Source organism: Stigmatopora nigra, chromosome 7, assembly GCF_051989575.1.
Source record: "Stigmatopora nigra isolate UIUO_SnigA chromosome 7, RoL_Snig_1.1, whole genome shotgun sequence".
NCBI lineage: Eukaryota > Metazoa > Chordata > Actinopteri > Syngnathiformes > Syngnathidae > Stigmatopora > Stigmatopora nigra.
Window position 1 is genome coordinate 13,015,332 of NC_135514.1, and position 16,370 is coordinate 13,031,701.

Consider the following 16,370-nt stretch of genomic DNA (forward strand, 5'->3'; position numbering starts at 1 on the left):
TACATTCCTAGCCCACTTTTAACTTTTCAGTATTCAGTAAACGTTTTTCAGTCTAACTGGATGTTCTGAAGAATGTCACAAGTAGAAAAACAGTTCACGTACATCGCCCGAGTTTACACATGGAAAAGTCATTAGCCAATACACAGTGGAAGGAAACTATGAGCCTATATAACCTGCCGGGGGAGTTTGTGGGTCACATTTTCAGGTCACTAAACACATATTTTTAATGTAGAAATGTGTCTTTAAATATATCATCACCCTCTTAAAATAATCATTGTTTTTATTTGTGCAATACGCAGTGAAAGCTTTTAATTGCATTGTACTTGTATAATAACTGTAAAATCATTCAATTCAACAAATGTTTTCAAGAAAATCTAAAAAATAACAATTTTAGTGATTATTTTTATGAGGGTGATGATAAACACGACATAATTTCCTCATTTGTGTGAATTTTGCTGTCAATTTAATCAGGGTTGAGAAACCGATGACGTCATCAAAAGTTGCCACTTATTTGTAACTAAGAGTGATAGTGAAAATGAAGCCTGTTAAAATATGGAATCAATGGTTTTATATGTGCAAATACGTACAGTCAAAAGTGAATTTTCTAGCTATGTACTGTTAGTTTTTCGGACAGGAAATGAGTATAACAGATGCGAATATACTGCGATACCCCGGAGACGTCTGGCGCCGTTTCTAGGTCGAGGAAGTTGTCGAAATAACTTGGACATGGAGTCTTTTAAATACTACGGGGAGCATAAAACAATCTAATAAATAAGGGAGTAATGTACGATTTATGCGTACTTGGTTTCCGTTCACATTGCAGTGTAGTGCTTAAGTATTTTTTGGGATGGTTAGTGTGTTTTTTGGTGTATCTAGTTTGTACTATTTGTATTTATAGTGCTATTTTGTAGCTGTATTACTTTTATGGAATGCCATAAGCAAAATAACGTGTGTTATATGTGTTTTACCAAACAAAAATGTCTCATGACGGATGAGAATTTGTTTTTATTGCTTATTAACAATCCTTTGTGGATTTGGAATAATATAAATCGACATAATCTGCTTTACGTCAGACATATTCACTCTTATTTTGAAGCACCATCTTCAGTAAAATGATTGGATGGTCAACAGCGCCACCTGGGCTATAAACAAAATAAGACATAATTGTCAAAACATGATTTTATTTTCGTCCTTTCTGCGTGCAAAATCAAATTTTCTGCATTCTCCAACTTTCCTCTTTAATCAAAAAATAATACAAGCCAGTTAAATTGAATTACATATATTACAAGTGACAAGAAAATTCAGTTTTGAAATAAAGACAAAATATGTTGCAGTTAAACACGGTTAAAAATGAAGCTCCAAAATTGTCTTGTGACTCTAAAAACACGACTACACTATTTCAGATTCTCGTTAGAAGACTATTTTACTGTAATCGCATTTGTATTAAATTGTTATTTAAAAAAAATCAAAACACTACAACAGCAATCGAAAAAACACATCAAAATAATAATAAATGAGGGGAAAACACCCCAACAATTATCTTTTTAAACTGAAAGTACCTCTCTCCCTTAATTTTTTTTACTTCAATGCTAAAATATGAGGATTTATTGCGCTTGAAGAAGTACCAAAGAGAGACGAGGGTGCCGGCATCCAGTTCAAATCAAGCAATTGAGCTTTCTTATTAATAACTACGTTAGTTTTGTGGTCTTTAGAATCCCCGAATGTGGCCGTGTAACGATGTAGTATTACCCCCGCAGTCCACATACTGGAACTTCTCCTGGGACACCTGCTCGGTGTGTCCAAAATACGACGTGGTCACAGTAATCCTGGACAAAACAAGAAAAAATATCCTTCAGATAAATTTACTTAAATTATTAATCTGCATTGGCTATTGTGGTGCCAATGCGGCATTAAAATGATTAAATATTTGGACTTACTGCATCATGACCACCATGTTGTGTACTTTGATGCTCGGCAGTGTGCAAAATTTGCTGTGAACAATAAAACACCACGTGAAACTAAAGTCCATAATCCACACACACACAAAAAATGGAGGAAAGGCTACTCACAACATGGAATTAATTTCGTCAGCAATGACAGTGGGGACTGTGTAGTCAATCTGTAAAACAAAAGCAGAGGATTTTAGGACATAATTATTGTAAATAATTTTTGTCAATGATCATATAAAAAATCGATTAAAAAAAATCGAGAATTTTAAACTGTAATTACACCATCCGACCACCACGGAGACTGGGGGCGCTATTTCACGATGAATGCTAGTTCCAGACCAATGCTCAGGATATGAAGAAATGTGTTAGCAATATAGGCTAACACGTAGCACGAACCGAAAATGACCATAACACGGCCAAAATAAGCGATTATGAGATGCAGGACAACATTAAGCTGACCAACTAATTATGAATAGTCTTTATTTTTATTTTTTTAATCATGATACATTTTTTAAAAAAGAAAATTGGGCGTAACCTGTCGCTGCTCCAGAGGTACGATGACGGTGTTGTTGATTTCCAACTTAGCCTTGCCGATGACCGTCTTGGAGAACTCCACTTGGGCCGTGATGTTGGTCACCGATATGGCGTAGTAGTTATTATTCGTAATGTTTAGGGTATTCTGGAATTGTGACAAAACCCGTGAGAAATCCCACACGCTAATTGTTGACCACCAATGTTTTATGGTTTCTACTAGAGAGGCAAAAGTTGAAATCCTCTTACGGTAATGTTGAGATAGATGATCTTCTTTTCTTGGTCGTAAGCCACGTAGGCCGACTTCACGCCCACGTAGTCCACGTCGATGGTTCGGGGAAACAGGAAGAAGACAGCCAGACTGGACAGCAGTAGGCATACGCAAATGGACGTGGTCACGTAAAGTTTCCTGCAAGTTATAACAAAAGCGTTGTTGGGTGTTTCAATTGGCCGAGGGGCGGAGCTTTGATGGATTTGTGGGGTCGGGGCGTTCTAACTCACGTCCTGCTTGGCCTCAGTCGTTGGTCGCTGTAGGGAATCAGTGCCACCAGCTGGTTTTCTTGACCTAGTTAAGCATTGGCAAGGTAACAGTCACCTCTAGAGCCAGCCATGGGGGATTTATTTGGATTTATTGTACAACATATTGGAGGAGGAGGTTTGTGTTGGAAAATTTTGTAAACTAAGATGGCATCTGTATATTTAACAGTATTGTTCCAGTTCAGGCGATTGTGTTTTTTTAATATCTGACAGTGGTGTATATGATCATTGTGTCAAAATATCAGGTGTTAGAGTAATGGTGTCAGACTGGTTGGTTCGTGAGCCGCTTTAGCGTTAACTCGATTTCAGGTGGCCCGGACCATTTTTAGATATAATATTTATATATATTTTTGTAATAAATGGATTAAATGAACTGGATTAAAGGCCCTGAATATTCAGTTTTTTATAGATCTAAAACATTGTTTATTTTAGCTTTTTTTTTAGATATTTTTAGATTTTACAAAATGTTTTTGAACTAAAAACACAGAAAAAATGATTAAAAAAATACAATTAATGATTTAAAAGGGGGAAAATCAGGAAATTTAATATACATCTATATTATTCATTTGAATTTGATCCTAAAACAGAAAGTCGGCACTCATCATTTGCTTTCTCGGGCCACACAAAATGATGTGGCGGGCCAGATTTGGCCACCGGGCCGCCTCTTTGACACCTGTATGTTAAATTGTGAATGCTCATCTTTCAGCATTAGTTATTGTGTTGTATCACAAATGATATCGGGAGATAGCGATAGGTTACTGGCCTTTTGTGGAAAGATATATTTTTTTAAATTTACCTCGTGGAATGCGACCCGTGCCCTGACATGTAGGACATGTCACACTGTCCCGTCCGGTGAACTCCACGTAGGGAAACTGCGACACGTCGCCATTTTTGGCTTCTTCCCCGTTAGCCGTTAGCGCCTCCTGAGTCTCGTCTTTGTGCCTGGCTAGCAGTGACTGGGACTTCCCCATAGCTGGCACGGTTGCTAAATAGCGGGGAAAAAAAACACATGATTGCATTATAGCAATATGAATGTCCAGCCCCTCCCACTTGAAATTTGTCCATGTATTTATGTATGTTTGTATATATTGTAGAATATGCTATTTTGTGTGTGTGTGCTACAATGGAAAGCTATGCCAAGAAAACATATTATAAGAAATATTTCGCTTCTATTTTTTATATATGATGACACTTTGCATCAATAATCACCCCAAGAAACGACTCGTGTGTATTTTATTTAAATGTAAACAAAAAAATAAAATAGCTCACTAGATGTTAATCCCTGTGGTGATATACAGAGATTTTCATTATTTTATATCTAAAATAATTTATTTTTTACTTAGTGATGAAATTCGAATGCCAAATTTGTGATTGTTTTTTCTTCTTCACCCTATTAATAACATCATTTGCATTTAATCGTAATGAGCATAAAAATGAACTACAATAATACGTTTGAATGTATTGAATTTAGCCACCTGTAGTCCGCAAATAAATAACATTCTGCAGCCATTTTGTCGCGTTTAAACCGCAACATCATTCGTGTAGTCTTACGGAATAGTTATACTCTTTCTAATTAAATTGCGTGTACATAATAGCCATCGCGGTGTAGTTTGGGTGAGAACATTCATTATTTGTGTTGATATATTCGACAATATGAAACTTCAGCTATAGGCCGCCGCCATATTGTTATTTTAAGTGACGACACAGTCGGGAACGCAAAGTACAAACAGCTTAAAATCATTATCATCGCTTGCAAACCTTCGTATATGGAATTATTCCACGTAAATATTCGATTTTGGAGCGGTGGACGCGATACTATTGTGACGTCGTCATTTTGTGCCGCAGTGATCCCTTCTGACCAGAAAAACGCTCGATGGATGACACTTAGGAATCTATCCAGTTTGCATAAGCTCCTTTTTTTCCCCCTCCTATCTTTATTTTTGTATTTTAAAATATCAATGAGATGCAGTTAGACTCACCCGTTTGCTGGTGTTTATATTGCGTTATTTGTTCGTCATGCGCTTGGATAGCCGGGTTTGTTGTGCTTCTAATCAGCAGGGCGAAGTAGGTCGTTGGGAACGCCCCCCTCCTTTCTTCGCATTGGTCAGAAGTCAATGTACATGTGACGTCACTAGGCTGCGTCAACATGCGGAAGTTTACATTTCTTAGGTGAAATATATATTTTTATTAATGTTATTTAACCCTTTACACAGAGTGGATACTTAAATTTTAATTTTTATTTTAGACTTGATACAAAAAATAACACTTGTATATTATTAATATAATAATAAAAGTACTTTATGAAGAAAAGAAAATGTAGGTCAATTAAAAGATAAATACAACCTGGTTATGAATAGAATGAACATTATTTGTCAATTATAACAATAACAACGTGTCGTGAATCAGGAATTAAAAAGAAGCTAATAAATAATTCACTAAAATATCAACATCCAGTTTCATTTGAAAGTTGATTTTATTAAGTATGTATTAATAGTATAAAACTTTAATTAATTAAAACACTTAACAATAGTAATTAACAAGGTAATTTTACATTATTTTAATCATATACTATGGGAAATTCTAATAGACATAATTATCATTAAAATGCACCGTTTTATGGCAACTGCATATTTATTTTTTTAATAGATTATACAGTTAAAATTTCCAATTCCCTTGAACTATCCCTGTTTGGTGCCATTGACTGTGTTAGCCGTCTAACTCATTTTGATTCGGACCTGCAATGTCCTTAGTGTCCAGATGGGGGCAGTGTGGAGCCACGTAGTGTTTCCAATCACTGTCAACATTTCCATTGGGTCGCTAGTGGTTTTCTCACAAATCAAACTGACTCCAAACACCACATTGGGGATGTCCAATCAGCCAAACGGACCTCACTATTAGACGGAATTACACATTTCTCCCGCCATGGCGTTTGCCATCCACGTGACCACCGTGCTAAAAATACAAAGTGCAATTTCGGCCATCCCAAATGTCCTACTTGGCGCCATTAACAGCCTCGTCTTAGTACTCGGGCGAAATGACAAGAATGGGCATCAGGCTGTAAATATCCTCCGCTAGATCAGATTTAGCACTTCCGCTGCAAATGTGCTTTTAATGACGCATCGCTGTCACATTTCCAAGGTTTTAATCGAGAATTGTCTCCAGTTTCTGATCGAGAGGCGCCTTGGTTGTCTTTTTTTATAAGTCCAAGAGCCAAATTTGAAACTTTGCCAAAGCTTGAAGCACATCTGCAGTGGCTGATATGGAAATGCGCTAAACTAAATTGCTCTAGCATCACCAGAAGCTTTTTTTTTTGGAATATCAGTGCTTTATTTAATAGATGTTATGAAGCAAATAGCCTCTCGCCTGAACCCTAACGTCTAGGAAATAATCAAAACACTTTTTAATGGATGAGATAAAATGGAGTTATATTTGCGTAGGTTTGCTACAACTTTTGAACATTTACTAAATATTATTCGAGTTGTACAGTAGTCGTACCTAACGTCATTTTGATATAATATTTAGATTTTTTTTATAAATGGATAAAATGAACTTGATTAAAGGGCCTGAATATTCAGTTTTTATATAGATCTAAAACAATGTTTATTTTAGCTTTTTTTTTTTTTAGATATTTTTAGATTTTACAAAATGATTTTTGAACTAAAAACACAGAAAAAATTATTAAAAAAATTACAATTATTGATTTAAAAGGGGGAAAATCTGCGAATTTAATATACATCTATACTCTTCATTTTAATTTGAATAAATGGATTAAAAGAACAGAATATTCAGTTTTTTATAGATCTAAAACAATGTTAATTTGAGCTTTAAAAAATAGATTTTACAAAATGATTTTTCAACTAAAAACACAGAAAAATTGATTAAAAAATTCCAATTATTGATTTAAAAAGGGGGAAATCAGGAAATGTAATATACATCTATACTCTTCACTTTAATTTGATTTTAAAACAGAAAGTCGGCACTCATCATATACTTTCACTTTAACACCTGTGTCAAAAATGAGATACTGTACCTCTATTTATAACAAAAAAAACCCAATACTGTTAAATAAGCAAATGCCACCTACATTTACAAACTCTTCCATCATATAGCTCCTCCCCCACTACAAAATTTTGTACCAAAAAATTCCAGCATATCAACAATAGCTGGCTCTATAGGTGAATGTATAGTTCCCTTCAAAAAAGAGTGCTAAATTAACCCAAAACACCTTCTCTCTTCATACCTTGGTAGTCAATAGCAATTAGCATACATCAACTCCCGTCTCTGAACCTCTCGGCCAATCATCTTAAACAAAATTGCTATCACAATCCTGTCAAAAACTCAATGTTTACCTTCAACCAACACAATGGACTAAAGTTGAAAATTAGCTTTCCGCTACAATCTTACATATTTACATATAATATATTCATTAGCGGGCGGCTCGGTGGGGCGAGTGGTCAGCGTGTCGGCCTCACAACTCTGGGATTCTGGGTTCGAATCCAGGTCGGTCCACCTGTGTGGAGTTTTCGTGGGGGTTCATCTTAAATAAAATTGCCGTGTCGCTTTAAAACCGTCATGAGAAGATCCACAAATGCCAGAAACAGACCGGGACAGATGTGAACTCAGCTGGTTCAGTGGCTTTGATTGGGTTTGGGGAGGGGGAGGGGCCTGAACGGTGGGTGGGCGCCGCACTCTGGAGGTCAAACAAGAGATGAACAAACATGACCGCCGTTGTCACCGCCACGGCGTTCCCACCCGCGCCCCCGTTGCGCTCTATTTGCTCCCTGAAGTGTCCAAGCGCAGTTTGGCGGCTCGTGACTGGACGTCCCGCCGCGTTTGGACGCGCGAGGACAACGCCAAGGACCAGAGTTGCGACCACCCCAAGCTCCGCCCCCTCCCCAACAATGTCACATTTCAATTTACTTCTATTTGTGCCACACGTTAGGCAGAATTAAGTAGCCGGCGGGCGGACATTTTGGTGCTTGGCTCAACCGGTCGCTTTCTTTGTTTTGTTTTTTTTCGAACGGAGAGTCAAAATGGCGTGAAATGCCGCTTGGACGGATGGATGGACAAGGGGGCGGCGAAGGGGAAGCGTTGTGATTACGTGCAGCCTTTTGGGGATTTGTATTTCATTTATTTCTTTGCTAACGACTTGAGAAAAGTCATTACGGAGGTTTCTTTCACTGTGACCAAAACGATTAAGAACGTGATACATTTAGGGGCTTTTTTCAATGGATTTCATAGAAAACATGGCCACATTTTTTAGAATAAAGCATCAGATTTGGCCTTTTTTTGTCATTTGTCCACTTTCTCTAAAGGTTCCCCTTAATAATGAATGCAATTCCCCTTATTAAGCGATTAAAAACTGTACTAATACAACACAGAACAAACTATTTCAGAAGCACAGGATGCCTTTTCATATGTTTTATTTATTTTAAGACATTAATAAATCCTCTCCTTATAATTTTATAACGTTTTTGTATGTTTCTTCACATCTTTCATACAAAATTGGGACACTTTGACCAATTTTTTAAGGGTTTAGTTGGTATTTATGTGCAGACCGTGGAACGAAATAGAACATTTTAATATAAAGTACACTTCTACTTACAACATTTTCAAGTTACAAAAAAGTTCTGGAATTAATTAATTTCGTTAGAGTGCATGTGTCAAAGTGGTGGTCCTGGGGCCAAATCTGGCCCGCCGCATCTTTTTGTGTGGCCCGAGAAAGTAAATCATTTGTGCCGACTTTCTGTTTTGGGATCAAATTATGATGAAGAGTATAGATTTATATTAAATTTCCTAAATTTCCTCCCTTTAAATCAATAATTGTAATGTTTTAATCCATTTTTTCTGTGTTTTTAGTTAAAAAATCATTTTGTTAAATCTAAAAAAAAAATATAATTAAAAGCTAAAATAAACATTGATTTAGACATATAAAAATTGGTATATTAATATAATAATAATATGGAGCGCAGGTGGAGTAATTTTAGCATTTGTAGCGCGCTAGCTAACCTCCTGGGTGGGTGAGCGCTTAATATTCGGGGGTTTCGCTGGCTTGTGTGGAGTTTAAGAAGCAGAACAACGGCACGTTAACGGGCTTTACGTTGAAGCGTGCGTTCACGCGCCCAAACACAATGACTTGGGGCACAAAACGCTAACAAAAAAAAAGTGTGTCTCGGGCTAAAATACACTCAGACGCACGCGCACGCTCTGGCTTGTCAGATCATATTAACGTCAGGTCAGCCTGCTTTTTTTGCCTGCTCGTGTTGCCATGGCAGCGCGGAGAGAGACGGCAAAAAATGTCTGTCGCTGACGACTGGATTGCCGCCTGTCACCCCCTCCTTTCCTTTTTTTTTAATGTATGCTTCATTGGGTCTTCATTCTGGCGCAATCACACAAGCGTCAATGAAAACACACAAAAATGCTTGTTAGCTTGATCGCCTTCGTTAAGAAGAGAGAGAGAGAGACAAAAGAAAGTTGGATTGGATTTATTGGGTGGGTATTGGAGGAAATCGGAGAGGAAATTGCATGGGATATCGGGATATTGGATTGGAAAGGGGAATTGGATTGAAATTGGATCGGAGATTGGAAATTGGATTGGAGATCGATAATCTGATTCAAATTGGATTCAAATTGGATCGGAGATCGGAAATTGGACTGGAGATTGGAAATTGTATTCAAATCGGATTCAAATTGGATTGGAGATCAAAAATTGGATTGGAGATTGGAAATCGGACTCAAATCTGATTCAATTGGATTCAAATTGGATTCAAATCGGATTCAAATTGGACTCAAATTGGACTCAAATTGGACTCAAATTGGACACAAATTGGACACAAATTGGACACAAATTGGATTCAAATTGGATTCAAATTGGATTCAAATTGGATTCAAATTGGATTCAAATTGGATTCAAATTGGATTCAAATTGGATTCAAATTGGATTCAAATTGGATTCAAATTGGATTCAAAGCGGATTCAAATCGGATTGGAAATCGGATTGGAAATCGGATTGGAAATCGGATCGGAAATCGGATCGGAAATCGGATTGGATCAAATTGGATTGTCGGAAGTTTGTAAAGGAACAAATTGATGATCAATTTTGGGATTTATTCCTTGAAAAGTCAGACATTTAACATAAGTCAGAATATTACAAGAGGAACTAGTTAATAATAGGGTAAACATATATTTTTTTTAATAAAAATATCTTTTTCAATTTGAATCAATCAAAACGTCTTCCACCCGAACCAAAAAAAATGCGAGAAACCCCACGGCTTATTTCCCTCCGTTTCCATTGGGCGACGACGACGGGGTCAAAAACACGCCAATAAACATTGCCAAGTTATATTTTTTGATATCAACGAGCCAAAAGTGGAAGCATTGATGGAATTAATACGCGCTAATGCTAAGACCCTGACAAATACGGCGTTGGCGCGCCCCTACCTTGGCCATCAAAGTGCAAGCCCGCCCACGCCAAAAAAAACAGCTTCCAACAAAACAAAAACGTGTCAAGCGCAACCATTTTATCACGCCGGAAAACAGATTTGGTAAACAATCGTGGACGTAATCCGCCCAAAAAAACGTCAAGATTGTTTTTGGGGGATTTTCTTGTATTATTTATTTTCCAGAATTTCCTGTTGCTAGGCAGAATAGCATTTAAAAGCAACGAGCGGACTGTATGTGACCCCGTTGTGCGCCACGCGCTCTCTCTCTCCCTCTATTTCTCTCGGGGTGGTGATACTGACCCATATTTTTTGAAACTCCATCATGCGGGATTTTTTTTGTGGGCCAAAAAAACCCGGAATCAATTAGTAAAATAAACAAACAAACAAAAAAAGCCGCAAAGCACCAAAAATGTAGCAAAAATGTAGCAAAAATGTAGCAAAAATGTAGCAAAAATGTAGCAAAAATAGAAAAAATTACGCTATTTGTTGTTTTTTTTTGTACATTTAGGTACTAAAATAAACAAAACAAGACAAAAAACACAAAAAAAAATTAAATTAAATAAAAAATAACATTAAAGCTAAAGACTATCAATAAATACAAAAAGAAGACCATATTAACTTGAATAAAAAGCAATATAAAACAAATATGAAACAAATTACACTGAAAGGCAGTTTTTTAAACAGCATAAACACTTTTCGATAATAATTTTCAGTTGAGATTTTTCTACCTTACACATTTTTTTGGTGGTTTCTCCATTTTATTCATGTTTACAGTAGTTATTTGCAAAAAAACCAAAATCATAATGTAAACTTGAAGTTATTTTCTTTTAAAATGCAGACTTATACAACTGTTTTGACTGTAAATCATTTCAATGAAATAAAAATATAAAAAAATGATTTATTAATATCTTAAAACAAATAAAACATAAAAATAATTCCCTCTTTATTGCAATCAATGCATTCGCGACCATATTTTCAAAATAAAACAACATATAAGACATTTACTTTTTGGCGGATTCCGTAACTTGGATCTTTTTTGTATCTCGAGTCATTCATTTGCATTAAAAAAATTCCTAACCTGAAAAATTCATAAGTAGAGGTCAGTCATACATCTAATTAAAAAAATAAAATAAAATAATCAACCAAAAACAATTAGCCCAAACCCAAACCAATCCCAAAATCAATGTATTTTTACCTAACTTTTGACAGCAATAGACGTCCAATCCAATCTGAGCATCTGGGAGCCATGACCTCTGACCTTTAAACCCCACCCCCTCCCATCTGGCAGCAAATCCCCTCATAAGTAACAAGTACAATACAATGGTACATGCTTAGGCTGAAAATGTCGTTAAACAAATCACGTTAATCCCGCCTGCGTGCCTTTCGAAAAAAACGTCCCCGACCATCGGGATTTAGCGCTGACAATCCCCGATGTTAAGGTACATTTGTGGTTTCATTTCACATCCGCCAAGGGAACATGAAAACATGAAACCAGGCATTATCTCCAAAATGGTGGCCTACGTAGCTCAGTTTCTTATCTGGCAATGCAATTCCCTATTTGACTTGCTTTTTTACACCAGGGGGTGTCCAACTCACTTTTGCTCGCCATTATGTATTCATTCCGTTGTTTTCGGAACCGCTTATCTTCGCGAGGGTTGTGGTGGGGGGTGCCGGAGCCTATTCCAGCTAACTACGGGCACTAGGCAGGGGGGCGGAGCCTGATTTGTTGGTTATGTAGGTATGCTAAAATTACCTGGATAATGAATTCACAGTGTTTTATTTATAGACTTCAATTTTTTTTTACATGTTTACGTTGGGGAGTGGTTAGGGTATCGGCCTCACAGTTTGGGGTTCTGGGTTCGATCCCTGGTCGGTTCCCTGTGTGGATTTTGCATGTTTTCGCTGGGCTTGCATGTTTTTTTTCAATTTTCTACCAAATGCCAAAAACATGTATGCTAGGCTAGCAGGCTAACACTCTAAATTGACCCTAAATTCTGATTGGTTGTTTGTTTCCTTGTGCCCTGCGATTGGCTGGCCTCCAATTGGCTGGCCACCGATTGGCTGGCCATTAAGAGTAGAGCCCGAAGTAAGCTGGGATATGCTCCAGCACCCCCGCGACCCTAGTGAGTATAAAACAGTTCAGAAAATGAATGAATATATTTTTTTATTTCATAATACCTCATTTTTTAATGAAGAAAAGATTATTTACATAACATTTATTTACAAATTTGACACTTTACATTGTCTGTTAGCATTAGCTAACCACAAAACAATACACCATAGTTGAGCTCAATCATTTTCCCCCCTTGCTAGAATGTCCAATTGTTTTCCCCCTTTTCCTTCCACTGTCAATCACAAACAGCAATGGGCTGCAGTTCAAATAGATTGGGCGTCAATCACCGTCAACAACAAGACTCAAGCACCCTTGAATCATTGTTTTTTACAGCCATTTCTACCACAACGATACATTTTTAGCATTGTCATCAGCTCTTCGTCGATGTCGACATGATTTTCATCACATTAGCGCTAACTTAAAAACATCAAATGGTGCCATCCTTAACACACACACCCAAATACGCACCCAAATACACACACATATACACACACACATATACACGCACACGGTGTTGCGTATTCCGTCAAGGTGTCCCACTTTTTTTTCACCCTGCTGTCAACTTCCTGTGAAAGGAAACAACACAGCGAGCAGAGGAAGTCGAGGTGGCATTTATTTTATGTTTTCGACCCAAATTCCGCCATTTTTGCAGGGTTATCCAAACTTTTTTTTTTACTTCAAGAAAGATCAAAAGATTCCACAGCCAATTGGATTAAAAGCCATAAAAAGTTTTAAAATGTATTTACAAATATTATCTTGACATTGTGACGCCATTAGCAATGCTGAGGTATAAGAATATTCTAAAATATTCATCATTTGTTCGGGTACAGTCATTCATTTTTTTATCCAGGTAAGGTTCGCAGGGGGTGCTGGAGCATATCACAGCTATCTTTGGGGAGACAGCCAGGGGATATCCGGAAATGCTAGCTAGATGGTTAAAGAAAATATAGAATCATTTTTTTAATGTGAAATATTTTATTTTTTTTATTATTTGGAAGTGAATTTTGAACTAAATTTTGAATTAATTAATCGTTTATTGTTTGGCAGTATTAATATATTGCTGTAATCCTTCGATTAGTGCGATTAATGTAGACTGGACATGGCCGCGATAAACAAAAAAACGTAAAGAAAAAAATTAAAATTTTTAAAAAAATGTAAAAGATTTTTTTTAATTTTATCTATTTTTTTACTTCATTTCGGAGTGAGTTCTAGTTCAAGTGGAGGAGAAGGGTAGGGGCTTATGCTTGCGAGTTTTACCGTGAATTTTCACATTGTTATGAATTTACAAAAAAAAAATAATTAAAAAAATTCCCTAAAAAAAATTGCAATGTGGTGAAGCCGCAATAATTGAGGGATTACTGTAGTTTGTTTATAATAGTTCATTTGCCTGACTTGGGTTGTTCAGCTCATCAATTTCTGCGCTCCAATCAAAAGTGGGCATCGGGCCGTGGTTCCGACACCCCCCGCATGCGTCAGATTTGCCATAATCCCCCCGACAGACAAAGTTTTCCCTTAAAATTGCTCTTCTAATCCGACTGAGAGACAAAACAATGCGGCTAAGAACATAACTTCTTCTTCTTTGCTGCTTTTTCACGGATTTATGGGCAAGGTGTTAAGGCGCGTGGGCGGATCGCCTTCAAACACTCGGATTTGGGTTGAACTCCCTCTCGCGTTAGCGACGCAACATTAGCTCTCCAAAGCTTAAACGCGTGTCATGGGGATGTCAGGAAATAAGTGGCCTGGCTTTTTAAGAAGCGCAAAGCATTAGAAGCAAAAAACTTCTCATTCGGAGGATTTTTAGACGTACACGCTACGCTATCCGACATCCGACCTATCGTGACCGTCTTCCGGTAAAACGATTAAGGGAACGGAGAAAATTGTTAAAATAGAAGATAAATAAAAACAAAACAAAATGGACAATTTTATTTATATTTTTTTTAATAAATGGATTAAAAGAACTGGATTAAATTACTCTGAATATTCCTTTTTTATAGATCTAAAATAATGATTATGTTAGCTTTTTTTGAATATATTTTTATGTTTTACAAAATGATTTTTGAACTAAAAACACACAAAAAATGGATTAAAAAATGTTTTTAAATAAATAAATAAATTTTAATATACATCTATACTCTTCATTTTAATTTGATCCCAAAACAGAAAGTCGGCACTCATGATTTACTTTTTCGGGCCGCACAAAATGATGCGGCGGGCCAGATTTGGCCCGCGGACCGCCACTTTGACACCAGTCCTAATAGGACTCGAATTAACACCCTGAGTCAGTGGCCAGCCAATCACAAGACATACAGAGACAACCAACCCATCATACTCTTACCAAAACACAATTTTGAGTGTTAGCAAGCTAGCCTAGCATGCACATTTTTAGCACATGTGAGGAAACCGGAGTACCCTGGAGAAAACCCACGCAAGCCCAGATAAAACATGCAAACTCCACACAGCCAGGACCCACTTGGGATCGAACCCACGACCCCGAAACGCTCAGGCCGACGCGCTAACCGCTCGCTAACGTTAACTCATGCACTTGGTTGTTTCAAAAATATGAAGTGAACTTTAGTTTTCATGTCAAGTGTCCTTGTGCTAATGTGTTTGGACGCGTCTGTTGCGTTGTGGTATTGTTGTGGCGTGGTGACCCCCCCCTAAAGGACCCCTGCCCCCCCTCCAAGCACATGAGTCACTGCTTCTACGAGGTCGTGGTGTTCTTCGTGAGTCACCGCATCAATGCAGCGGAATTCAATTTTAACACCGTGTACCTTTCGAAGTTGTACTTGTATTTACTCTTTCTCACTGGCTAATGTTAGCGTTAGCATGATTTCTGTAGTTGTCAATGAAAGGGACAGCTAATGGAAAATATCATAGTACATCTTCAACATAGAAGTAAAGAAATCGATATACGGTTGTATGTCTATTTACAAAAAATCATTGGTTCCAAAACTTGACAACTTCGTAAGTAGAGGTGTACTTTATATGTAAATATGTTCTCAAGTCACTAAAAAAATGTTGTAACCTGAATATTTTGAACCAAATATATACTTATACCTCTATATAGGTATAGGTATTAGGTATTAGGTAGTAGGTAGTAGGTAGTAGGTAATAGGTAGTAGGTAGTAGGTAGTAGGTAGTAGGTAGTAGGTAGTAGGTAGTAGGTATTAGGTTCTAGGTACTAGGTAGTAGGTAGTAGGTAGTAGGTTCTAGGTACTAGGTACTACGTACTAGGTATTAGCTGTTAGCTGTTAGCTGTTAGCTGTTAGCTGTTAGCTGTTAGCTATTAGCTATTAGCTATTAACTATTAGGTATTCGGTATAGGTATATATTTTTTGTACAAAAGCAAATATAGTATATAATGTATATATCCGTCAATGGCAGTGAATAACTTCCTCCCAATGCTAACAGACGTAGCATTTCCAGGCCCACAGATGGTCATAAATATGCACGCCATTCGCTGCCGTACTCTACAACTTGTCAACATATTCCTTCTCAGATGTCGGCACGGGGGTTACCGGGGGGACGCCACGAGGTCGGGGGAGGAAGTTGAGCCAATTACAACTTGACACCCAACAACAAAAACACGGTTTGTTTAACGAGGAATCGATCAAATCGAGTCAAATGCCTCGTAATGGATTGTTTTGAAAGTCTTGTATTTGGTTTGATTGACTTGGCCGGAAATACTGCTCTCTGGTGGCCACAGTGAATATGACATGAGTGTTTATCGGGTTTTAGGGTCTATGTTCCGGGATGGGCGGTGCTAGCTCGTTGATGGTGTTTATTTGCCGTGGAAGA

At 37.3% G+C, this 16,370-nt stretch overlaps 1 protein-coding gene across 1 annotated transcript; it reads right to left on the bottom strand.

The window, feature by feature from the left end:
- Nucleotides 1–1,164: 1,164 nt before the first annotated feature.
- Nucleotides 1,165–5,119, bottom strand: LOC144199871 (transmembrane protein 106B-like). The gene is made up of 8 exons (XM_077721752.1): nt 4,997–5,119; nt 3,814–4,002; nt 2,982–3,045; nt 2,730–2,889; nt 2,485–2,628; nt 2,070–2,119; nt 1,938–1,991; nt 1,165–1,826 (listed from the first exon to the last, which is right to left on the bottom strand). Exons 2-8 carry the CDS (start codon nt 3,986–3,988, stop codon nt 1,709–1,711), a joined length of 765 nt encoding a protein of 254 aa, XP_077577878.1. The 5' UTR covers nt 3,989–4,002; nt 4,997–5,119; the 3' UTR covers nt 1,165–1,708.
- Nucleotides 5,120–16,370: the final 11,251 nt, after the last annotated feature.

What these genes read in the sequence shown, in the direction of transcription:
- LOC144199871 (XM_077721752.1), bottom strand. Translation starts at nt 3,988, where the DNA reads ATGGGGAAGTCCCAGTCACTGCTAGCCAGGCACAAAGACGAGACTCAG. An exon ending in TCATCTATCTCAACATTACC is followed by an intron (nt 2,629 to 2,729) that starts GTAAGAGGATTT and finishes TCACAATTCCAG; the next exon opens with AATACCCTAAACATTACGAA. An exon ending in TACCTCTGGAGCAGCGACAG is followed by an intron (nt 2,120 to 2,484) that starts GTTACGCCCAAT and finishes TTTGTTTTACAG; the next exon opens with ATTGACTACACAGTCCCCAC.